The sequence below is a fragment of the Gallus gallus genome, chromosome Z (genome assembly GCF_016699485.2).
Source record: "Gallus gallus isolate bGalGal1 chromosome Z, bGalGal1.mat.broiler.GRCg7b, whole genome shotgun sequence".
Lineage (NCBI taxonomy): Eukaryota > Metazoa > Chordata > Aves > Galliformes > Phasianidae > Gallus > Gallus gallus.
In genome coordinates, this window is record NC_052572.1 from 25,596,112 (window position 1) to 25,621,827 (window position 25,716).

Below are 25,716 nucleotides of genomic sequence, written 5' to 3' on the forward strand. Positions count from 1 at the left end.
CATTGTATTATCATTCTGGTGGATTTTAAAACGCTCTCTCATAGTCAAGCTTTAACACAGCAAGCATGTGACAATCTTATCCCATGCATAAATTAGTCGTTAGCCACAACATAAAAAAGTACATGACGGTGCTACTAAAAACTCACAAACCTGATAGGACAAGATTAGTCACATGGTTGGCAATGATTAAGGATTGAGATTTTGTAACCAACTGAAAATATATCTAAAAGTGAGATAGAGAGAAGAAAGAAAGAAAGAGAGTGAAGAAAAATGAATTAAAAAAAAAAAGATTGAATAATACACACCAGGGTCTTATAAACTGCTGTAGCATGGGGGCCACCTCTTGAGGACAAACGTAACCAAGACGACCAATTGTTATTGCTAAGGTAACGCAATCACGGTTATACACCACCAAACGCCAACCAAGACATGAGCAAATGAGGGGGGAGGAGAAAAAATAAAGAAAAAACAACAAATAACTCAGAAACAGAAACCAACAGAATCTGTGTATGATAATAAACATAAGATTTCACCAGTGCTGTTTATTACCACCCCCTAAATAAGAGGCAGCAACATATATGGTATACTTTCCAGGGTAAAAGAAAAATTAAAGAAGTAAATGAGAGAACACCAAAAACACAATTTAAAAACAAAAGGCTTTCTGATGTATGCAGTCATTCTGCGCTCTTCACTTACTTTATGTTAAATTTACCTACCATGCACTACTGAGATTTTACTCAAATGTACTATTAGGGGTTCTCTTAATAAAAAGGAATGTTCAGCTTTATTATAAAGTATCCTAAACTTTTTTCAATATTTAGAATTCAAGTTTTTAATACGCTTATCTATGACTAATAATATGTTTAGAAGTATGCTTACATAAAATGTGCCATGATTTGCCTATGGATGCTAAATAGATGAAAATTCTTTAAGAAAACAAAAAAATTGTTCTCTTTATAATCTTGTAGATAATTCAAAGTGGTTGCTAGAGCAACTAACTGCAAAGTTCATTCTTTAATACCAATTTCTTCTTTTCACAACAGTCTTTGTCATAACAGTCATATAATAATCTGACTTCTGATGCAAAGGTATAAATACACATGAAAAATAAATTGTTTCTTCATACAATTTGGTAGTTCAGTCCTTTACAGAGGAACAGACTGAAAAAATATTTTATAACTGTGTTTTAATGGTGTTTGCTCAACTCACAAAAGATTAATCTTTAGAAAAAGGAGAGGGTGGGGAATAATGTATCAGGATTACTTGAAGCAAAATACATGAATAATACTAAAATCCAGCAGATTTATATGAAGCAGAGAAAGGAAACCTATGTTCAAGGGACATACTATGCAACACTCTAATTAAACAGGCATTTGTGAACAGTTTCATGAAACATGCAATAAAGCAGATGATGCTTTCTCCAATAAAAGTTTGGTGTAGGATATACTAGTAGTACGAATTCTAACCATTCCATGAAAGCTGCTGCTCACTTGCAATGTACTATTTCAATACACAGGATCTAAAATTTTCAGCAGATCTAACTCATTAAAATGTATTTGAATTGCTTTTCAAATACAAGTTTCAAATTAAAATACACTTAAGTTCTATCCGTAAGTTTTCACAGTTACAGTTCGTACAAGGAATAGAAACTTCTGTCAAAGATCAAGTTTTTGACACGTACTCACTTTCAATACTAATACTTTTACTTAAAACAGTCTCCTGTTTTTGTAAGTGTGCTCATGGCTCATTACATAGCAAGCTAAAGCAGGAAACAGTAATACTCTTGCACATACCAATGACATGCAGCACAATATCCCACAACAAACTTATAATAAGTACACCACACTCAACATTTATCTGCAGTTATGCATCCACATTTAAAGTAACTATTAAGAGAATAAAGAAAGTGTCAGTGTTTGGATGCTTCCAAAAATTCCACAACAGTGATAGAAGCAAAAGTTTAAACACTGGATGCCTCCCAGTTACAGGTATTACACATCCATCAGTGAAGAGGAAAGGGGCCAGGAGTGTGGGGAGAAGGAATTTATGCTAACATACTATTTCATGGTCTATTTGAAAACAAGTACATATTTGCTCCAAAATTATCTTTTCAAAAGGCAGTATCTATTTTATTCCACAACTATGTAGTTTTTCTTCAAGTTCACCTTCCATACTAAACTGAGAATAGTAGGAGAGATGTAGCTAAAGCACAGCTTTCACATTAAGAGAACACTGGAAGAGAAATGCACATTGAAAATCTGTCACCAATTTACTTCATGCAAAGCATAAAACAAACTTGAATAATTTTCAATCATGTCATGTTATAATGATTAAGCTAATATTTTCTTACAGGACAATAAGTTTTCAAACAGACAAAAAAAGGATTCTCAATTAGTAAATGAGAAACCTGTCAGATTATTAATAAAATTCTGTTTGAAGTATGGAAGGTGTTCTTCCTACCAGAACGTGCGCTCTATAAATGCAAAAGAAACAAGCCTCAGAAGTTCCAGCACAGTTTGGGAACTGTTTCCAGTTTGGAAGGCACAGCTATTGGCCAGAACGTAGGACATGTGTGCCAATTTTAGGCTTGCTTTCAGAATTAGTTATTTATTTATTGTGACCAGATAATAGAAGTTGTACATGACTTCAGCTATGTTGGGGTAAAAATGCCATCCCAGATCTAGATTTTGATGATCTCACTAATCAGTATTTTAAAAAACAGTATTTTTGTTGTTGTTTTGTTTTTTTAAATTCAAATAATCTATTATTTGTTTTATATATACCAATCAGATTTGTTTCAAACACTAAACATACACAGTGCACATGTGTAAGGACTTGCATAGATTTGAATAAAGCTAATATTAAAGCCGTGCTACTGTATGTATTTGTTATATGTAATTCACACAACATTGGAAGAATACTTAAAAAAAAATCAAGTAGATGACAATTTTATTAAGTGTTACAGAGGTGAGAAAGCAATAACTTTAAGAATCCAGATATACAATAGAAAATTTGATGCAAGACTGAGACTTGTAAGAGCTTTTGCAAAACAGAGTTGTTTTTACTTAAAAAAGCCAAATACATTGCAATACAATCAGTTCTGGTGTTATTCCTCTATGCAATTTTTAAGATTTAAAAAAAAATCTGTAATTCCTTCAGCACAAATGCTTCAATTTTTGGGTACCTGTGTTCTCTAACAATGTCTTTGGTGTGTTGGGTCTGTTAATTATTTCTACAAGCTGGTGCAACACCATTGGAATATAAGGCTGCATCTCTATACCTGAAATAGTCAAAAAGAAATATTTAGAAGAAAATGATTGTTAATACATATAATCTAAGTAGATTTCATACACTAAATTTATTATCAAGGACAAATCTCAACCTTAAATTAAGTTTTAACATGAAAGTATCAGTAAAAACTAAAAACAATATCAAAACAGCCTAACCATGCTAAATGTGCAAAGATTCAAAGAAAAAAATCTTACCCATCTGAATGGAGATTTCTCCAATTGCCCAGGTAGCATTGTTACACACAGAAATGAATTCAGGGTTTAGGTTGGTTCCCAAAATGGGCATGAAATCAGCTAAAAAGAACATTAAAAAAAAATTAATAATCATGTAAGCCTGCTTAAATAGTTGGAAAATGTTACACATGTATTAATGAGAGTTGCATTTCTGCTATACATCAGATAAACTTGGATTTTAGAATCCAAGTAGATCAATAAATCTTTTCAAACTATCATTCTAAAATGCTCCTAAAAGGCTTTGTTTTTATGCAACTCTATAAACCATTTTTTTTCTCCCCTTCTCTAACTGGAGCAGAGGGGAGAAAGCAAAAGCAACCCAGTAACAAGCACTTGTAGTTTTATAACATGGTTGAACAACCCTTGAACCACTTAGATAACTACATATTCAAGTGTGCTAACAACAAAAGAAGAACCCAGAAGGCAATCACATCTATCATTATAACATCTGCCACTTGAACGCTACGTTCCCAAGCCTATCAAAGCATACATTTGGCAAAGTGTATCTCAAGAACATTTGAAGGATGAGATAGCAAATGTTGCGGAAGCATATAATTGATGTTACATTCTTACTGAACATAAAACAAAACAAACACCAAGAACAAACAATACCCAAGCCTAAACATGCCTTCTAGCCATGTTCCCCACTTTCTCTATAGATCACAGAATTACAGAATGGCTTGGGTTAGAAGAGACCTCGAGTATCATCAAGTTCCAATCCCCCTTCCAAAGGCAAGGTTGCCAAATGGTACATCAAGTACTAGATCAGGCTGCCCAGGACATCAAACCACGCCTTGAACAACTTCAGGGACAGGGCACCCACAAGCTCTCTATGCAATCTGTTCCAGCACATCATCAGTCTCTCAATGAAAAACGTACCCCTGGCTTCTAACCTACATCTCCCCTCCTTTAGTTTAAAACTGTTTTCCCTCATCCTACTACAATCTACCTGTAAAAAAAGTTGATTATCCTCCTGTTTATAATCACCCCCTAAGTACTGGAAGGCTGTAATGAGATCTCCCTGCTGCCTTCTCTTCTCCAGGCTGAACAAGCCCAGCTCCTTCAGCCTGTCTTCACAGGAGAGGTGCTCCAGCCCTCTAATCCTCCTGGCCTTCCTCTGGGCTCTCTGTAAAAGCTTCACATCTTTCCTTTGCTGAGGGCCCCAGACCTGGATGCAATAGTCAACACTGGCCTCACAATGGCAGAGGCAAACAATCACCTCCCTCACCCTGCTGGTCAGCCCTCTTAAGATGCAGCCCAGGATACCATCGACCTTCCAAGATGCAAGCACACACTGCTGGCTCAAATTAAGTTTTTTCTCTACGAGGATGCCCATGTCCTTCTCAGCAAGGCTACTGTCAAGGAGTTCTCCCAGTCTGTATACATATCTGGGATTACTTTGATGCAAGTGCAAAACTTTGCACTTTCCTTTGATGAACCTCACTAGGTTCACATGGACCCAGCTTTTGAGTTTATCAAGGTCATTCTGGATGGCATCCCTTCTACCATACCAACTGCACCACTTAGCTTGGTGTCATCAACATATCTGCTCAGGGTACACTCAATTCCATCCTCTATGTCACCTATAAAAATGTTAAAGAGTAGCAGTCCCAACACAGACCCCTGAGGGACAAGGCTCATCATCAGCCTCCATCTGGACAAAGAGCCATTAACCACAACCCTCTGGCTGCAACCTTCCAGCCAATATCTTATTCACCAAATAGTCCACCCTTCAAAACTATCTCTCTCCAATTTACAGATAACTATGTGGTGGGGAATCATGTCAAAAACCTTGCAGAAATCCATGTAGATGCCTCCCCTTTGTCCACTGATGCCATCACTCCATCACAGAAGGCCACTATGTTGGTCAGGTACAACTTTCCCTTGGTGAAGCCCTGCTGGCTGTCCCAGATCACGCACTCATCCCTCATGTGCTTTAACACATCTTCCAGGAGGGATCTGTTCCATGACCTTCCCAGGCACAGAGGTGAGGCTCCCACCCCATAGATCCCTTGGTCCTCCTTCCTCCCTTTCTTATAAATGAGAGTGATGTTGCCCTTTTTCTGGCCACCTGACAGCCACAGTTTTTCAAATATGATGGAGAGCAGCTTGGGAATCACATCAGACAGTTCCACATCAGAACTCTGGAATGTGTGTCATCTGGCACCATGGACTTCAGCCTCATAAAGTGGTCTCTGACTTGCTCTGTCCTCACAGTGGGGTCTGTTTGCTCCCCCAGTTCCCATTAAGTAGAGATGTGAGAAATACAAGAATTCTGGCTGCCAGTGAAGACTGAGGCAAAGAGCTCATTAAGTACTTCAGCCTTCCCCATATATGCTATAGCCAGTTCTCCTTTCTCATTTATCAAAGGAGGTACACCGTCTTTGGCCTGTCTCTTCTGCCAAATGTACCTATAAAACCCCTTTTTGTTGTTTTTAATATCCTTCACATAGATCCGTTCCATCTGCGCCTTTGCTTTCCTGACCCCATCTCTGCATGTCCAGACAACATTATTATATTTTTCCCAGATGACAAGCTCTTGTTTCCACTGCCTGTACATGCCCTTCTTTTCTCTCTGTTTGATCAGCACATTCTTGCCAAGCAATGTTGGTTTCCTGCTTCCTTTACCTGCTTTCTTATTCTGAGGATGGAGAGCTCTCGCATCCTCAGAAAGGCATCCTAGAAGAGTAGCCAGCTTTGCCCCACTCCTTTGTCTCTAAAAATAGTTTCTCAAGAGATCTTGTCCAACAATTCCTCAAAGAGCCTGAAGTTCCACCTCCTGAAGTTCAGAGTCCTGACTCCACTCTGCCAGGCTCGCATTCTTCAGGATCATGAACTTGACCGGGACACGGTCTCTGCAGTCCAGGCTTCCTTCAGTCTTAATCTCTCTAACAATCCCTTCTGCATTGCTAAACTTCATCTACTGGTGGGCCTGTCTAACACTGGATTGTTTGCAGCTTGCTGTGGTGTTCTCCCAGCAGATATCTGGGTGGCTGATATCTCCCAACAGGACAAGATCCTGTTATCATGACACCTCTTCCAGCTAAAGCAAGAAGGCTTCGTCAATTTATTTGTGTCGTCCTATTTATTTTCTACACTGCATGCATTGGTATAGAGGCACTTCAGCAGAGCTTTCAGGTGCATTACTTTCCTAGAGAAGTATCCCACAAACTTCCAGGACAAATCTGAGGTTTTCCCCTGCTGCTTCTTAAAGTGACTGTGCTCCCTACCTCTCTGTCATTCTGCAGTACAGCCCTGTCCCCCAGTAGCTCTAGTTTGAAGCCCTAGTGATGAGCTAGCCAGCTTGGCACCCAGTATATATAGTATGTCTATCTAAATTTCAATGTAGAGTCTAGTTAAAATAGAAAAGTAAAAGTTACAAATTCAGAAATTTATCAAATAAAGCAACTGCTCTAATTAAGCAGTTAAGTAAATCTTTTTATATATTCCAGCAGAACAGGCAGCTTTTACATTGTAAAAAATCAAGCAGCAAAATGAATGCTTTACACTGTCTAAAAAACCTCATCTTTTAAACAGTTTGAAGGAAAAAAAGCCGCAGTGCCTTGCTGATAAGGAAATATGAAAATATACAACATGACAAGGCAAGACATAGAAAAAAGGAGCTTAACAGTGGCTAAAGGAACCTTTTATCAGTCTGTAAAACAAGTTAATTGTTTAGTATGCAAAGGAAACATACCGATGCAAGGCTTAACATGCTGAAAACATGCCTTTGTCAGATCACCTAACAGCGCAAAAGAACTCTGTCGTACTTCAGGCATTTTATCCTAAAGAGGAAAAGAAGAAATATTACAGTTCTTGAAGTGTTTCTGATAACCTTAAAGAAAATCCTTGGATAAATCAGTTTCTCATCTCACCTGCATGCATTGGTACATCAGTGTCAAGATATTGCTCCGAGCTACCAGCTGCTCAATGTTGCCTCCAAGACCTTCAGCTAAACCACTGAGTAAATCAAGAGCCACAATCATGAAGTCCTTATCTGGAGCCTCATATTGATCTGGCTGAGCATTGTGCAACTGCAGGAAATAAACATGTAATTCTCATTCTGAAAATGCATTTTCTCAGGGGTATGCACAACTGTAAAAAACAGCTTTAGAGATTCAATGTTATACTACAGATGTCCCTGGCAACCCCTAACTTTACATAGTTCATAGAAACACAGAATCATCTGAGTAGGAAAGGACCTTTAAAGGTTTTCTAGAGTCCAACTCCCCTGCAATGAACAGGGACACCTAAAGCTAAATCAGGTTGCTCAGAGCCCCACCCATCCTGATCTTGAATGTCTCCACGGATGGGACATCCACCACCCTTCTGGGCAATCTGTTCCAGTGCCTCACCACACTGTACACCTCACTGTAAGACTTTTTCCTTATATCCAATCTAAATCTCCCTTCCTTAAGTTTAAAACCATTTCTCCTTGTCCTATTGCACCAGACCCTCCTAAAGAGTCTGACCCTTTCCTTCCTACAGCCCACTTTCACATACTCTCCCCAGAGAGACCTGACAGTCTCCCTTCTCTTCTCCAGGCTGGACAGCCTGTTTCCATCAGAGAGGTGTTTCACCCCATGATTCATTTTTGTGGCCCTCCTCTGGACATGCTCCAACAGTATATGTCTCTTCTGTAATGCAGACTCCACAGCTGGATGCAGTACTCCAGGTAAGGTCTCACCAGTGCAGAGCAGAGGGGCAGTATCACCTCCCTTGCCCTGCTGGCCACACTTCTTTTGATGTGGCCCAGGATGTGGTTGGCCTTCTGGACTATGAGGGCACACTGCTGGCTCACATCCAGCTTGTTTCTGGCCAGTACCCCAAGTCCTTTTCAGTAAAGCTGTGCTCCATCCTTACATTCCCCAGTTTACAATGACAATGGGTATTGCTACAACCTAGGTATGAGACCCTATACTTGGCTTTGTTGAACCTCATGAGGTTCTCCTGGTCCCACTGTTTGAGCCTATCAGGGCTATACATTGTTTTAATGAGTTACTCTTAAACACTGGAATAGCAATAGAAAATTACCATGGCTTGTGCAAGAGTCTTCTGCACTAGATTTACACAACGCTGGTACACAGGTTCACAGTATGGAAGAAAGCCAGATTGCAAGGCAGTAGCAACTGACGACAGGCACTGTGGGAGAGAGAGAGAGAGAGAGAGAGAGAGAGAGAAAAGTCAAATCTTCCTCACTTCACCCAAGAGCCTCTTACTTGTGAGAGGTAAATTAAAATACATTAGCATTTTTAGCATATCCAGTCTAACTGTTAAGTGAATGCACAACCCAGAATGACTGTAGCAACTAGCTCAGCTAAGGGAAATGTCAGCTAACTGCTATTCTCTCAGACATGCCAGTTGACAAAATTTTTCAGGCAGCAGTATCTTCTTTCTTGGCCATCTCTAAGCATATATAGAAGACAGTTACTGTAATTTACCTCAGGAGTTACACTAAGGTTTAATATTTTGATCATGGGCAAGCCTTAACATTGCTTAAAAGTTATGAAACCAATTTTCTAGGTGTTCGCCTGCTTCATACTTGGAAAGCACAGAGAATAAACCACACAGTCTGGTTCATACCTTCAGGTTGTCTAACAGTAGTTTTAATGGAGGTATGAAAGGAGAGTGAGGAGAAAACAATCATTAAAAAAACTTCTTTTTTTTTTTTTCTTTGAATAAATATTAGGAGATCCTCAGGGAAAACACATAAGAATGGTAGAAAATAAATTTAAGTGGCTTCTGCTACAAGCTTTACTGTAAGCCTTTGCAGTTATACTTCTTAGTAGGTAGTTTCCTGAGCAGAAAGCATAACTCATAAAAGGAGCTGATATATGATATTCAAACTTTAACTTTTACCTCTAATAAAGGAAAGAGATCTTTATCTTCATCCTTCAACATGTTCCACTTGTGGATTAATGGGGGCATTAGCATCTGAATATATTCCTGTTCAGGATGAAAAAGCATCAGCTGTTGAAATACTTAGTTTTACAAAATTTGGAATATTTGCATAGCAGGTAAAGTAAATGGAGTTTATATATTTTTCATGCAAACTTTTAGTACCATCAAAACATACAAGGAAAGGTCAGTATTTCTGTTTTGCAATGTGTAAAACACATGATAGATGTATGATGAGTATTTTTATAGAATGTAAGGTATACTCACTGGTTTATTTAGATGATGACCTACAGAATCTGCTAGAGTTCCTATAGCATCATAAAGAATAAGCAGGTTTTTATGCTGGTATTTACTAAATGCGAAGACCAAAGTGTCAAGTATATATGCAAGATAAGGAACGAGCTCTGTACAAGCCTCCTCTTCTAGAGTAGCAAAGGCACTGAGGGACAAGAACAAAAACCAAAAACCATGTTAGTCAGTACATTTGGGAAAAAAAAAAAGCCACACCAAAAACTTCAGTACAAACCCCAGATACCCCACACTATCCATTTCTTTTTAACATAAAACTTTATTCATCCTAGGTATGTTCTCAAAATGGTTAGACTGAGGTTACTGCAGTAATATTTTGATTGAATACATAAGGATCTTGCATTATGATGAACAAAATTCAAATAATTGCTGTAAAAACTGTAATGTATACACATAAAGCCTACTGCGCTGCCAAAAGCATTACTGTATACAAATTACAGTGTTTTAACTTGAATAGTAGGAAACATAACTGAAGTTGCTCATTTTGAGCTAAAAAAAGCCTACTATATTTAACATGTTCCGTAGCTACACCTGAAGCCTAAGTGCTCTTGAACCAGTATAATACTTTTATAGGAGTACACTACACTGAAAAACAGGTACAGAGAGACAAAGAAAACAAAAGTAAAAATGAGGGACGAACAAGCAGTTTCAGCCACTCTGGGTCAAAAAACACTTAATGGCATCATAGAAGCTTCTCAGCTTGCCTATCAAGTGTTTGTGAATGACAGCATTAAAAGACATGCTGCTTCAGAAAAGCAATTAAAGGAAAAACTCAAGAGCTATTGATGATTTACTCGTCTAACTTCCCTCAGGACTATCAGTCGGTCCCAAAAGTAAAAATGTATGCATCACTATAAGAAGTGAACAATCCCCTACTACTTTGATACCAAATGCAGAAATGCTTTTTACTTAAAACAATGCAACTGTGAACACTAAATGGCTATTTTACTTACATAACTATAGTACTAACATTATTTAAAAGTATTTATTATATTATTTTGATGTATTCATTCAGAAAGGCATAGAATGCAAGCACGAAAATGTGTTCCAATAAAATATCTTTTCAGCTGTCTCCAACTAAAGGAACATTTTCCTTTAGTTTATCCTTTCCTCAACATCACAGAAATGGAAGTTAAACATCTGCAATGGTACACATATTAGTGATGAAAATATCTTGTACTCCGAGAGTAATTTTAAATATAGCAGACAATGATTTCTGCAGCTGTAAGGATGTAGGTTTTAGCTTCCCTCCAAGAAGGATCATTATACTGCTATTTCTAAAATTACTAAGTACATTTTTACTTGTAACAGCTCTACATCTTCCTTAAAGTGGAATTTCCTAAACTATTTATTTTAGCTGCAACAATGTTTTTTCATGAGATCATCTCAACTGCAAAGAGAGCATTTCAAAGTACAGTATAAATCTAATATTGGTGAAATACACACAAAAATATCAGGTGCATCATTGTTTTTAATACTTCCATTTTAGCTCTACTGAAAGGAGAGAGACTTTTGTTTCTTCCAACAGTTTCCACTACATATTAAATCATTCATAAACTTTCCATACGGGCACTGAACAAGTGCAGCACAGCTGTATTTAACGACACACACACTTCAACCATGTTTTTAGACAAGGCGAACAGGAATCTGGAAGGCTTTTTGTTTGTTTGTTTGATTCTCCTCCCCCACCCCACCCCCCCCCGCCCCCCCCAAATAGAATTTGTAAGTAATCCTGATTCATAGGATCTGAAAATTTGTCAAGAAAGAACTCTTCTCATGTTCCTGTTTGTTCTGGAAGGAACAAGAGGTCATCACTGAAAAGACAGGTGGATACAAGCAGAAGTTAAAGCTGAAGAAACATGCTAGCCAAATGCTTGAAAAGCTTTGGACACAGAAATGAACTTGTGTTTAATATGCAAAACTTAGCGTATTTCATTAAATTAATTATATTTATCTCAGACAATAACGTAGCTACTCCTGAGCAAAGCTTAGCACAAGAACTCTGACCTCAGTGTTGACTTAGGCACTACTGAGATCTAAAAAACCAAACAAATAGAGACCCAAAAACCTAAAATGCACCCAACAACTCTCCAAATGTTAGGCATGCAATCACAAGGAGATCTAATTCTGCTTTCTGAAGAAACCTTAGCAGCCTGCTGTATAAATTCTTGCCCCACACAGACACTGACACATCTTCATGGACGTGTGCCATTCTCATTTCATTAACATTGCATCCATTAACAAAGCCATTAATTTTGTTTTGTTTTCAAAATATCAGCAGGCAAGACAGAGAACAAAATCTTATCGTACAAGATTTCCTTTCAAGAGAGAAAAGAATATCCCCTGTAACAGTAACTCAAATCTTTTGCTAATACTGAGACAGCTATAAACAATGTCATGTTCGGATAGTTTTCTACTGTTATCAGTATTGATCTTATTCCAAGGCATATAAAAAACAGATTTCCAGCCAATGAAACTTCAAATAATGAAAATAAACAGCTGTCACACAGATGGTTTCTTTTACGGCAACACGTTTTTTTAGCTTGATGATTAATATACTCTGAAAATGAACTGTACAAGGAAACATAAATAAACTTATAAAATTTTATTACAATATGGAATAATTTGTAAAGCTGAACCTACTCCAGTTTGAAAGAAAAACTGCAATACAGTGTGCTAAAATGAGGTCAAGCATTCAGTAGTAAAGCATTAAAAAATTTCCAATGAAGCAGCAACATCACTGCGAGTGCTTCTAGGTTAAGCTTTGGCTCACCTGCAGGCAGCTTCTTGTACTCTCTTGTTGCTATCCAGGATACGCTGTAGCAACTCAGTCATTAATGGCTTCAAGTATGTGTCTGGGGGTTGACTAACTACCCAGTGTGCATAGCGACTAAGAGTCCAGCATGTAATGGAGCGCACAAGAGCCTTTTTGTCAGAGAGGCACTGAATAAGGTGAGGGATCAGCTCAGGAAGATATGGAATCATACCCTGCATGCAGCCTGTAAGGGAAAAAACAAACAAACAAACAAAAAAACAAAAAATAAAACAGAAACCAGCTACTTCAGTACCAGAATTAATGAGAAGTAACGCTTCCTAGAAAGGGCACTGTCATTCTCTATTGCATAATAATAAATTTTAACAATACACAAAGCAAGTCTATCTAATTTATGTTAAGTCATAAGAGAAACCTTATCATAAACAGCAGTTAAACCTCCCCAATTAAATTTATTTGAGAGTATTTCTGCTTCAATGCTTCCCCAATCTCCAGAAATTCTGCTTTATTAAATGGAGTAAAGCAAGTACATAATATTAGTTTATAAAGCTTCAATGTCCTAAATCAGACTACTCAAGAGTGACCAAAACAACAAGTACAGAAAGATTCAACTTGGATAACAAATAATCACATCATTAAAAAGGATTTTTTTTTTCTTTTTTTTTCAGAAATTGAATTTCCTTCTTCTGATCAGCAATAGCTGACCTTCCAGGTCATCAAGGAGAACAATACACTAAGATTTACTGGAAGTACTAACTTTCACCTTGGTTGGACTGAAATCAGAGCCAACAAAAAAGTTTTCAGCAACAAACAAAATGTACTCAGTAGGCACTATGGGAAAAAGAAAGATAATGCAGGCAGACACAGACCCAAACGTATTTCTTCCATCTGCCACAAGGACAAAGATACTGGAAACACAGACAAAAGGTCAAAAAGCCTGTAAGTACAGAGGAAATTAAGTTATCATATGCGAAACAGAAAATGATCCACTGAAAGTGGCTCAGGGCACTGAAGTCAGAAGAGAGATCTTTCCAATTTCTGAAGACAATTAATAAAATGCAAGGATTGAGTTTATTAAATATTTTACTTGTATCAAATCAAATTAGTACCTAATTAGTGACCAATAAATACATACTGAAGAGTTAAGAAAGGGGGAATAAAGGAAAACTTAAGTTATTTAGCCTTCCAAACATACAAAATTTAAATAACACCAGTCACCAACTAGTAGATGTAGAGATGAATCACTGAAACTAGATCAGTAAAAGACACCCACTTGTCTGCACAAGTAAACGTTCCTAGAGGGAATCACAGACAATAGGTTTATTAAGTCGATATTCACTGTTGCCTTACCTTCAGCAATTGCTCCAAGAACAAGGATACCCGATTCCTTAACTACCCATTCGGGATGGAAGAGCAATTCCTTCAAAAGGGGCAAGATGTGTGGCAGAAGTTCATCACGAAATACATTGGCCAAAACGTCTAGAGCAGCAGCAGAACATTTCCCTGAGGGGAATTAACAGCATTAATCTCAGTTGCGGTTAGCAAGTATAATCCTCATTTTAACTTTGAGCTGTCAGTGGAGCTTCAGGGCATTATTACAAAAAAGAATACTTCAATTTCATTACAACATATAGCGCAGCCCTTCCCTCTGGGGTGAGGGTACAGCTTTTAGAAATCCAGTTTTGCAGCACTTAAATACCCACTAAAAAGGCATATACTGCAGTGACATTAAAATGCTCACTGGCAGAAACCACACAATTACACTGCAGCATTCTATGTAATTTCAGGACCGCATAACACTAAGGAAGTGGAAAGGCCTGAGATTCGAATATAACAACTGGAGAAACTATACAGAAATTGCCTAATAAATAAATAAATAACAGCATTTGATTGAAAAAGAATGCAACACGATCCATGTCTCAAGGCAATCCCTACAGAATGAAAGCAGCCTGCACGCCTCTGTTCTGAACTCTTGTAAAAAAAAAAAAACCAAACCAAACAAAACAAAACAAAAAAACTCCTGTACACTAAGTTCAAGATGCTCTTGCTTGTATAAGTATATAATCTCCTACTTATAGGGAAAAAAAGCTCATAAAAGAAAAATCAAGAATGTCTTAAAACTATGTTTCAGAAATTCTGTCATTTTCTGCTGTAGTGTTGTCGTATCTAGAAAAATAACACTAAAGCTATTTTACAAAGAATAGGCATGTTACAGAATTTACATTGCACTGTTTTGCTCATTATGATCTCAGTTCCTTAGTAATCTGTCAGAAAAGTTCCAGAGGGAACAGAATTATACACAAGATAGGCATCGGGCAAAATATACAAAGCATACGCTAATATGTAAAAATCCTAACCTAGATCTAAACAGCTACCAGGCCCATACAGGACATAGCCAAGTTCTAGGTGGGAGGTAATAGCTACTAGAACAGAAAATAAATATAAGACTTCCTGTTCTGCTTCTAAATGAAGTTCAAAATGTTTGCATGAATTAAGGGAATCCTCAACTTACAGCAGATCTCAATTGCAAAGCAATAATTAACAGCACAAACTCCCAACAAAGATCTGTACTTCCACCCAACAGGTAAGACTTTCAACTTTTAATAGGGAAGAATAATAAGTTAAAGGTCTTTAGTTAATAAGTTAACAGGTCTTAATAGCAAACAGTGCTGCTATTAGTCAAGCTGCGCTGCTGACTTTTCTCTGTTAAAATTGGAAGTCAAATATAGAACACTACTCAGAAATAGGGGCCAATTCTGAATTTGAGATAATCCAAATTATCTCAAGTTCAGATGACACACACCAATAAAGGTTTCCCCATATGTTCTGCTCTTTTGCAATTTCACATCATCTTAACTACAACTCTGGACCACAAGGTACTCTGTCAATTTCAGCTACGCTTTTCATAGCTGAAGATTATCAGGAAATTTAATAATGAAAACTCTGGGCTTTGTAAGAAATATAAAACTTTTTGTGGATATGTCTGAATCTCAAAACTGATAAAAAGGCTCTCTAATAGAATCATAGAATGGTTTGGGTTGGAAGAAACCCTTAACATCATCCAACTCCAACCCCCTGGCCATAGGAACAAACTTTTCTGCAGTGTATGTTTCATTATGTAGTGATAAGAACAAAATAGTCTAAACAACAAGAGCGTGGTTTGAGAAGTTTTTGAACCAGAAGTGAGGGAGACAATAAAATCAGGTATTTCATTTTTACGGCTTCTCAGGAGTTGTTTGAAGTAGCTAAAAATCAAGTAATGAAGTTCTCAAAAAACCTACAGTGTGATCTCCTATTTATATAAGTAAATCTAATTGTTGACTTTCTAGATTAAAAAAAGAATACATGTTTTATCAAATTAATCCACTAAACTAATTTCTATTGCCCCCAAGAAATCACATTTCCTCATTTTACTAGCCAAAGTCTTCATAGGTCTTCAGGTTCATGACTGAGAATTCAGCTCTTGGATAAGAAATAACCAGCTAGAGAATTTCTTCTTCCTTTTCAAGCAGTCAGCAGTTGAACCAATAAAGAGACAAGAGTAGCAGCTGTAAATTTATCTCATGTGGAATATAGTCAGAAGACAAATCCTTGCCTGCTCCAGAATGAGGCTACTTGCTAATACATTTAAGTTGCATTTGCTGGAATTCTGCTCACTACCTTCTACGAGTGAGCTAACAAAAAATATTATATTTCAGTTTGTGGCACTTTCCTTCCTTTCCATATGGCCTATTGGTGTAAAGATCCTATGACACAGCTCCTCACTGCTATGTCCACTCTTGATAGCTCACGCACTCTATTCTGGTCAGAAGCAAGTTTTTTTACATATAAAAATAAATATTGGTAATAACAATAATGCCATCTGAAATAACCTCCTACCACCCCCCCCTCCAAATACAGTATCACCCCTGCTCTACCCAAACTACTAATTATATCAGAATTTACTTTCCTCCTGTCCAAAAACAAAGCCCCTGTATTTCCATACTCAGAATCTTTTTACTGAAGTTCTTGTATTGCACAAGTTAATGTATTTTAACACATTTTACACAACACTTTGACGTACTTAAATTCCAGTCAGAAATAGCATCATCATCATCAATTTCATCATCATCATCATCACGATCTTCAATGCCATCTTCCTCGTGTTTCTGAGCTACTGTTCGCGAACGATGAAAACGAGGTCTTATGTCCTGTTCGCTATCTGGAATAGCTTCATCTTCTTCAACATCCCCCTGTCATCGGAATGGTTTCATCAGTACAATTATGTTATCCAAGGAAGTTAAAGAGGTATGGTAAATTTCAGTTCAAGATCTTATAGCCATATGAAAGATTCACACCTCACTTGTGCTGCCTGGCTAACTAAAAATGCCATTGCTCCTGTATTCTCCTGCAGTATTTAACTTCAAAATTACAGAAAAACATAAATGAGATAAACTCATGTGAAAGTATTAAGTATCTTTCTTATTAACAAGCCGAAACTGATAGGAATGAATTAGAAGGCACAGAGATATACTTTAAAATGCTGGGATAAAAAAAGCTCTAATTCAACCTAGTAGGGTATTAGAACTGATGCTGAATTTTTTTTTATTTTTTTATTTTATTTATTTATTTATTTTTAAAGGTTTCCTTGCAGGAACAGGTCATGGGTAACAATATCTCAACACCCAAACTGGGTGGGAGGGGACAGGAGCAAAGCTGGAAAGCCCATTGATTATTTTCCAACAAACCCAGTAGTAATAGCATTTAGTATTTGGAACAGTCCCAACAACATCTTGCCCCAGAGAGCTAATTCTCCACTGAATAGATGGTAGACCAGATCCAACCTATCAACCGAATCATTCTGATTCGCAGCTCAGTAACTAACAAGATATTTTCATAGAACGAAATTGATGCTCACCTTCAGCAAAATAATATCTATCTCGGAATATTTCATACCATTCACCAGCACAGGTATCAGCCTACAAAGAGATATTGATATACATCAAAACAATGCTTTAATTAAAAAAATGATTTTCAGTTACCTGAGCCTTAATTTTGGTTGCAACTCCTCCCAAAAGAAACAGAAATCCAAAAACCCAGAAACTTGATACAAACGCAAGCTCCATTTCATGCTCATCAGTATTCATAATCTGGAATAGTGTTATCTCTACCTCATAAACTTTCTAACAAGTGGGCTTCTCACCTTAAAAACAGGACATTATTCTTTCATAAAATGAAACTTAACTTCTGAAAGGTGCTTTAAAGTAAGTCTGAAACTCTTCATTAGTAACGCAAAACTCCCATAATATGGCCTCAAAAACAGTACTTGGGATTTTTACTTGTGTTTGTGAACCCTATCTTGCTAAGCCTAGAAGACGGAAGACTACATTGAACCCTCTTAAAATAAGTTAAAAACAAAGAAAGAAAGAAAGCCAACCAAACCAACCATGTATGAAAAGCTAATACAAGCTTGTAATGCTGTACCAGCACCAGTGATGGACTCAATCCATGTATGTTCTGCAACTGAGAAGTATTCATTCTGAAGGTAATGAGGACAGTAAAATACTCAGGCATCTCAATGGCATGTTACCTTCTGATATTTTAATGAAAGAGTAGTAAGCTTTCTGATCAACGCCAATTCACTGGCATTTCTGCAGCACACTTCATGAAGTATGCAGAAATTATGCATTTTTATAAGAAAGCCTACAGGAACAAAATGGAACAAGATATTATGTACTATTAGATATATAAACAGATTTTTAAAAGAGCTTGTCCCACCCTTGCTTTAATAGACTGGGCTTTTTTGGTGGGCATTTTTTTCCCCCTCTGAGATTAATTACCAGCATAGCTCCACATTCAAATGGGACTAATATGAAAAATTGCTTTCAACAAACACATCACTGAAAGATCATGAAAAATACAATTGTCAGTCTGACGCCCCCTATTTATTTCCATGGAAATTACAACAGATAAAAAGAGTACAATAACACTATTTGATAGAGCAAATTCTGAGCTACAAAACACTTTTCAACATAGGCATCACCACTGCATATGCATTTTTGCCATTGATGAACAAGAGCCTGCATGCTACACTCAAAAATCTGCCCCACTGCCACCTCTGCTGAAACACACCACCTACCACCTCACTGTGCTCACATCCACTGCTTGGTCCCCAGAAACATTCAGCAAGCATCAGTGAATGCCACTGGTGGGTGCCACTTTTTCCATGTCAGACACCATTTTATCAGACTGTCCCTTTGCTGCCATCTGTCTTATGGCAGCAAAATGTAATGGAATATTAGTGGGAAGGTTCAACTCCTACTACCATACTAGTGACATTCTACTTCCGGCACTGTGGGCCAGCATAATTAAATAGGAGACATTAATTTCAGGCAGCCCTCATATACTAATATTTTTATCCACTTTTTCCCAGAAATGTAGAAGATTTTTAAAGAAAAATAAAGCAAATATGTAGTATGAAGCTGCTGCAATGTCAGTGTTCATTTATGTCAGAAGAAATCTAACACTAGTCAACTTCTCAGTGTAAATACGTGTGGCAGAAAGGATGTGTGTAGAACTAGTAACTGTCAATCAAAGAATATCCCAAGTTCAAGAGAGATACAAGGATCACTGAGTCCAGCTCCTTATTTGCTGTCACTCTTTTTTGTTTGAGCTACAAAAGCAGGAATTAAATAAAACCATTTTAACACCTAAGTCATTTACCATGACATTAGTTCCCTTGGTTTCAGCTCCTATTTTTTTTTACTGTTACAGTAGGTGCTTTAACTTCTTATGTCTCTAATTGCTTGCGAAAAATATTTATTTTTTTTAATAGATTGCTTCATATATAAATGCCAATATCTACAGAACAGGCAGTTTTTCTTCCCTTCACATCTTGACTGGGAGAACAAAAATCACAGATAGAATGACTGTAGTATTTTCAAAAATCTTCTGTGTGTACACAAAAAAAAAGAAAAAAAACACAAAGAATCTCCATTTACTGGGAGCAGTGAAAAATTTGTTATTTATTAGAAAGAAGGTCTTTCTAACATTAGTCTAGAAAAAGTTACAAGCCATGTTGCGGTCATGCAGACATGCAAATCTCAGACATGGATGTTCATCCTCCTTCAACTTAAATCTAAGTGATGTTAAGTCATTTTGTTGTGTTCTTTATACAAATAGACAACTGTTGGCATGACTATACACACAGATGGATTGCACTGGGATCCCCAAACTTCCAGCTGTCAAAGCTACTTCTTCATGTGCACCGTGGTACGCTACTTATGAAAGAAAATGTCATGTGGAATGTTTGCGTTTAGCACACAACAGTATATCTTAGCATCCATCTGATATTTAACAAACTTAAGCTTGAGGTAGAGCACTGCAGCAATACAGTTAGGTTGCTTCTAAACCTAGCTAAGTATGAAACAGAAGCCTTTGAAAGGAACTCTGCCACAACCATTTTTACTCTGCACAAGAACTAGCTACAGGAAAATTCTTCCAAGCATGGTGTAGGCTAGATACAGCCTTTTTAAGATTGTCTTGGAACAAGTTCATTGAAGTTTAAAGATGACAATTTCAGAAACAATTAATTGTAATTACTAATACTTACTTAGTAAGATGCCGACATAAAACATCCTTACAAATGGGTTGTTCAGCCAAAGTCAGCCAAAACTCACAGGCCTCCAAAGCCACATTTTCATCTTGGTCCTGGGTCCTTAGAAGCATGTACTACACAGTGCAAAAAGAAATCACTTGTGTAAGTTCTAGGTGACCAGAAGAAACTTCTAATGTTGGAAAGTGTACCCATAAAAACCCAAGTATGCCACCACAGTATTTTTGTTTCTTTGGTAAGGTGGAAAGACAGACTTACGAACTATGTGAGGCTATGGTGAGACATCTTAATCCTATATGATTCGGACTGAATTTGTGCATTGCTTAAGTAGGAACATCATTATAAAGAAGATATAGACAAGAGACTCAACATAATGAAGTTTCTGGTGAACATAAAACAACTTCCCCTTCACTTTTGAATAAAAAGGCACAAGTATACATTTAAAATGGAAATACTTCTTAAAATTCCAGTACTATTACTTCCAAAAACTGACAATGTGACAATCTGAGTAAGTAGAACTCCTAACAGGATAACAAATCAATAAACCAAAGTCTCAGCGTTTTCTGGCATGAATGGTAATTCATAGACTCAGTATCAAATCTGTAAACTTGCTATGAAACTTTAACCATGGTTAAACAAAAATACAATCAAATACGAGCATAAACAGAACATCTAAGTATACCACGACTAAAACAGTTTCTTACAGACAACTGCCAGAACAATGCTAAGAACGTGGCTGCAACAGCTGAAGTAGTAACTCTTAGGATTTCCCATACTGACACTTATGTCTGAAAAGGTTGGTTTCTTAGTATTAGAGGCTGCTGTAACATTTTTATCAATGATTTTGCTGAGCAGATTGAGTGCACCCTTAGCACATTCATAGATGATATCAAGTTGGGCAAAAGTGTTGGTCTGCTTGAGGCTAGGAAGGCTCTGCAGAGGGATCTGGACAGGCTGGGTCATACGGTATTCAACAAGGCTAAATGGTAGGTGCTATGATTCAGTCATAACAACCCCATGCAGTGGTACAGGCTTGGGAAAAGTGGCTGGGAAGTTGCATGGCAGAAGAAGGATAAGGGAGTGCCGGTCAACAGCTGGCTGAACATGAGTCAGAAGTCTGCCCACCTGGCTAAGAGAGCCAATGGCATGCTGGCCTGTATCAGAAGCAGTGTGACCAGCCGGACTAGGGAAGTGACGGTCCCTCTGTATTTAGCACTGGTGACATATCGCCTCAAGTACTGTGTTCAGCTTTGGGCCCCTCACTAGAAGAAATATAGCTGCTAGAACACATACAGAGAAGAGAAATGAAATTGGTGCAGGGACTGGAAAACAACACTTATGAGGAATGGCTGAGGGAATCAAGGCCGTTTAGCCTGGAGAAGAAGAAGCTGAGGGGAAACCTTTGCTCTTTGCTCTCACTAGCTACCTGAAAGGAGGTTGCAGTGAGATGGATGTTGGCCTTGAGTGTTGGTCTCCTTTCTTAGGTGACAAGCAATAGGATGCAATGAAATGGAATCATGTCACACATGGGAAGATTTAGATCAGACATCAGGAGGAATTTCTTCACAGTGAGGATGGAAAGGCATTAGAAGAGGCTGCCTAGGGTAGTGGTGGAATCTCCATCTCTGGACGTACTTAAGGGACATGTGGGTGTGGTGCATAGGAAGGTGAGTTAGTGGTGGACTTTGTAATGTCAGGTAGTTGTTTAGACTTGACCTTGAAGGTCTTTCTGGTCTTTCCCAACCTAAATTATTCTATGACTCTTTTCATCCCAGAAGCCTCCCAGAAGTTGAAATAGAAAGCGGTAACATTTTTTTCCCCTAAGTGTTAACAGATACGTCTTTATCTTAAGGAAGCAACAGGATGCAAGTAATCTTATGACTGCAGTACATTTCTCCATTATCTCTTCACATCATCAATACACTGTTCATTTATTACAAGCAATCTCATTATGTATTATATGATAAAAATTCAGACTTTCTACTGAGAGAGATCCTATGATCCACATGTTTGGATAAATATTGGCCATGAGCACATAAGTGTAATTTAATAACTGAAAACCGAGGGTGTACTCCTGACAAAATCTGTTATAAAGTTTTCAGATAAAAACAAGAGAAAACAGCCCACCCATTTGCATTTGCACACTTGGAAGTGCACACTAAAACAAAACAAAACCCAAACAAAACCATTCCTTTATGCTCCAGGAACTTGGCACACAAATTAGCACTAAACTTGTCTGTTTTAATAGCACAATACTGGCCAAGATCTTCTGTATTGGAATCACTACTGGATCATTAATTGTCTTAATAGTTTAAAAACTGATTCACCATGAGCATGAAGACCATTATGTGCATACAAGTTTGTCTCTTTTTAAGACGTCCCTCACTTAAGCAGAGAAGCCTCTGTTTGCAGCAGTCAGCTTAGAAACTGCCAACCTTCAAGGGGGCAAAAGCAACTTCACCTGAATGCTAAAGAATAGTCACAGTTCTGGGGTATTACATTTGCACTCATCTAAACATGCACAAAACTGATGAAATCAGTAACTGTACATGGTAGTCCCACATTTGAAAAAAAAAAAAGTCTAATCTTTTATGTTTTAGAACATAAATTCACTACCACTGTATTTTGCAGAAAGGAAATAAAGTAACAGTCTTCTAACAACAAAATACCAGTATAATGAGAATACAATCTTGGATTATCTCTGCAGTGATACTATTAGGTCGATCCCCTCAAACAAGTAGGGATGTGTGGAGCAGGATGCCCAGAACAATGTCCACATAACCTCTTTCTTGTCCTTCATGTGCCTGAAAACAGTTTCCAGGATGAGATGCTCTATCATTTTTCTGAAAAGCATTCCTTAGAAATGCTTTTTATTTGTACCTATTTCTCCAACCCCAAACTAGTTTCAGCATGCAACGAAGAAAATAAGACTCACCTCAACTATACTAATCATATGAGGAAGAAGGCGATCCATTCGAACTTCCAGCAACATTACCAGAGCACGGCAAACATTTTTGCGTACTTCAGGCTCCTCATCAGTAGCCAGTGCAAAAAGATTCTATTGGAAAGCAGTATCAGTTCATAAGTCTCAATTCACTTAGTTCGACTTGCATTTAAATTTATATTACCAGCAAACTAAGGTACACAAACATATAATTGTTACCATCCATTCCAGCACCTGAGAATACTTTACTACTTCTTACAGATATTTTCTTTAGAGCAAATTATATTTTCAGACTCTCAATGCACATAGTGCACGTGACCAAACATTGAGTAATGGTAGATATTGGCATATAAACATTATTTCCTGGCTTTTTCTTTTCCTAAAAGTTCCAAAGCCATGCTTCAAGACACAACAGCTGCACATCAAATACTTCTGATAACCTGAACTACTACCATTCCTGTTTATGTTCAGTACTAATACCTAAAGACACCAATTACCCAGATGGACTAAATGACATGACGATACCAGTGTTGAACTCTCCATCACAGGTAGTGACAGACTGATGTCATTACTGTTGCACCTTTATATAAATACATTTCCTCCACTTATGAAAAGGAAATATCTTTCAAAATATTACTTTTTATGCTGAGAGAGTATTTAGACTCATCAACTTGGATCACAAACATGCAAAATAAACTTGAATGCAAAGGGTGGATATAAAGCTAAGAACCAAAAGCCTAAAGTAGGGCATCTAGAGGCAGACAGTTATAAAACATTATCTAAAACTCTTGGTAAGTCAAACATGCAATATTACTTAATCTTGCCTCTCCCAACAAAGAATACTCACTCACCTCAATAAAAGCATCTATGTGCATCATAAGAGCTTGAGTTCTACTGATGATAAATTGATTGACGCATGCAACAGCATGAGATCTAGAAACAGAGCCGTCAGAATATATATTTTCTGTGACTCAAAAACATTTTCTAAACTGTACATAGATATAAAAAATTATTCAGAATCAAATCACACAATGAAAGATCATCTAGAAGCAAGACTGAAAAAGACACAGTACACCAGGTGTGGCCTCACCAGTGCTGAGCAGAAAGGAAGAATCATGCCTCTTACCTGCTGGCAGTACTTTGGCTAATGCAGCCCAGAACAGCACTTGCCTTCTTTGCAGTAAGGGCACATTGCTGGCTCATTCTGGGGTAAATGCCACTATTTTTGTTGATAAACAACAGCAGTAGCAAATAAATTCTGGCAACTTCCTATGTCATATTTTCTGCTATTTAGAACAGTTTAATATAGTATTCAAGTGAAAAGATGAACTCCTTTCATGGAGTTACAGAATCATAGGGGTTGGAAGGGACCTCTGGACATAATATGGCCCAACCTCCAATTTAATTTGATTGCATTAAAATACACAGTTTTCTAAGTTTTGGGACAGCTTAAAGAAGAAAAAAGAAGCAGAAACTTTCTCCTGCAAGAACTCAAAAATAACCATTATCAGCAAATGGTATTTTCACTCTCCCATTGCTGCAGTCATTACAAGACAAATGAAACGTGTAAGATAGGTCTTTTTTTTTTTTTTTTTTTAATGATCCTGAACAAGTAAATCTAAGAAGGCACAGAGATTCCATGTACCAGTAATCGTCATGCTGACCTATGTGGTCAATAGATGAACTCTCCTCACACCCTTCTACATCTTTCAAATCTACCATCAGCGTATGATATTCCATACCAAAGTCATTTTGAATATAATGAAAATTTAGTGTGGCGGTTAGAGCTTAATATACCTAGCTTTTTAAAATCAGAGTAATTTAAGCAGATCTATAACACACTGACCTTTCTGCTCATGTAAATAATATTTTAACATGGATCTGCAGTTCAACATTTAAACCTACCTTATTTTTGGACTGCTGTGCTTGAAGAACTGTAAGAATTTAGGTATCATGATATTGAGTGGCCGGTCCAACACATCGCTATCTAAAATTTCAGCAGAATCTTCACATATCTTCTGAAGAGCGCCAAATGCACCCTGTTAAAAACAAACAAACAAAAAAAAATACACTTGTTTGCTCACATTCTGAAGAAAGCAACATTTCAGAATATGCCATTTCAGCACAATACTACAGTAACTGAAGTGAGCTAAATTTGGAGTATAATTGAAACACACTTATAGGCCTTTTATTTAATATTTTATACCTTAATCTGTAAGATGTCAGTATGGTCAAATGGCTGCTAAGTGCTAATTTAATTTTAGCTTTCAATGCTCATCTGCTCAATTGTATTTTTAAAAACATTTAAAATGTAGTTCCTTTTTTTCTTGTGAAAACAGCTCATCAACAGCATCGCACACTGTACCAGCCTTTTCATCAAAAGGATTACTTTCAAACAAAATGTTTCATACACTTCGGGAGACAGCATCAAGTAACTAAAATTATGTGTTCATAGAATCAGACAGTACTTTTTTTCCTCCACAGTTTAAAGCAGTTAGGCTAGTATTCAATTATTTTCCTTCATACACACTGAAAAAGAAGTTCATTTCACACTAGCCTGAAATAGAACATCAGATCATGTTTCCAGATGGCACTGTATGAACAATGAACAATTTATGTGTTTAAGTAAGAAAATTTGAGGTCAGTGTAGTGATGATGATTTACTTAAACTATT

At 37.3% G+C, this 25,716-nt stretch overlaps 1 protein-coding gene across 4 annotated transcripts in view; it reads right to left on the minus strand.

Moving 5' to 3' along the window:
• TNPO1 (transportin 1) overlaps window positions 1-25,716 on the minus strand; it is an 80,820-nt gene that overhangs the window by 11,844 nt on the left and 43,260 nt on the right. For all 4 annotated transcript variants that reach the window (XM_424806.7, XM_040655695.2, XM_046905515.1 and 1 more), the window contains 16 exons: window positions 24,948-25,081; window positions 23,894-23,975; window positions 23,034-23,156; window positions 20,096-20,214; window positions 17,402-17,462; window positions 16,568-16,736; window positions 13,855-14,007; window positions 12,505-12,730; window positions 9,690-9,861; window positions 9,384-9,470; window positions 8,559-8,666; window positions 7,400-7,558; window positions 7,222-7,309; window positions 3,486-3,584; window positions 3,185-3,280; window positions 306-381 (listed from right to left, as the gene is read on the minus strand). In XM_424806.7, coding sequence (XP_424806.3) covers window positions 306-381; window positions 3,185-3,280; window positions 3,486-3,584; window positions 7,222-7,309; window positions 7,400-7,558; window positions 8,559-8,666; window positions 9,384-9,470; window positions 9,690-9,861; window positions 12,505-12,730; window positions 13,855-14,007; window positions 16,568-16,736; window positions 17,402-17,462; window positions 20,096-20,214; window positions 23,034-23,156; window positions 23,894-23,975; window positions 24,948-25,081 — 1,952 coding nt within the window. The remainder of the gene's footprint in view (window positions 1-305; window positions 382-3,184; window positions 3,281-3,485; window positions 3,585-7,221; window positions 7,310-7,399; window positions 7,559-8,558; window positions 8,667-9,383; window positions 9,471-9,689; window positions 9,862-12,504; window positions 12,731-13,854; window positions 14,008-16,567; window positions 16,737-17,401; window positions 17,463-20,095; window positions 20,215-23,033; window positions 23,157-23,893; window positions 23,976-24,947; window positions 25,082-25,716) is intronic.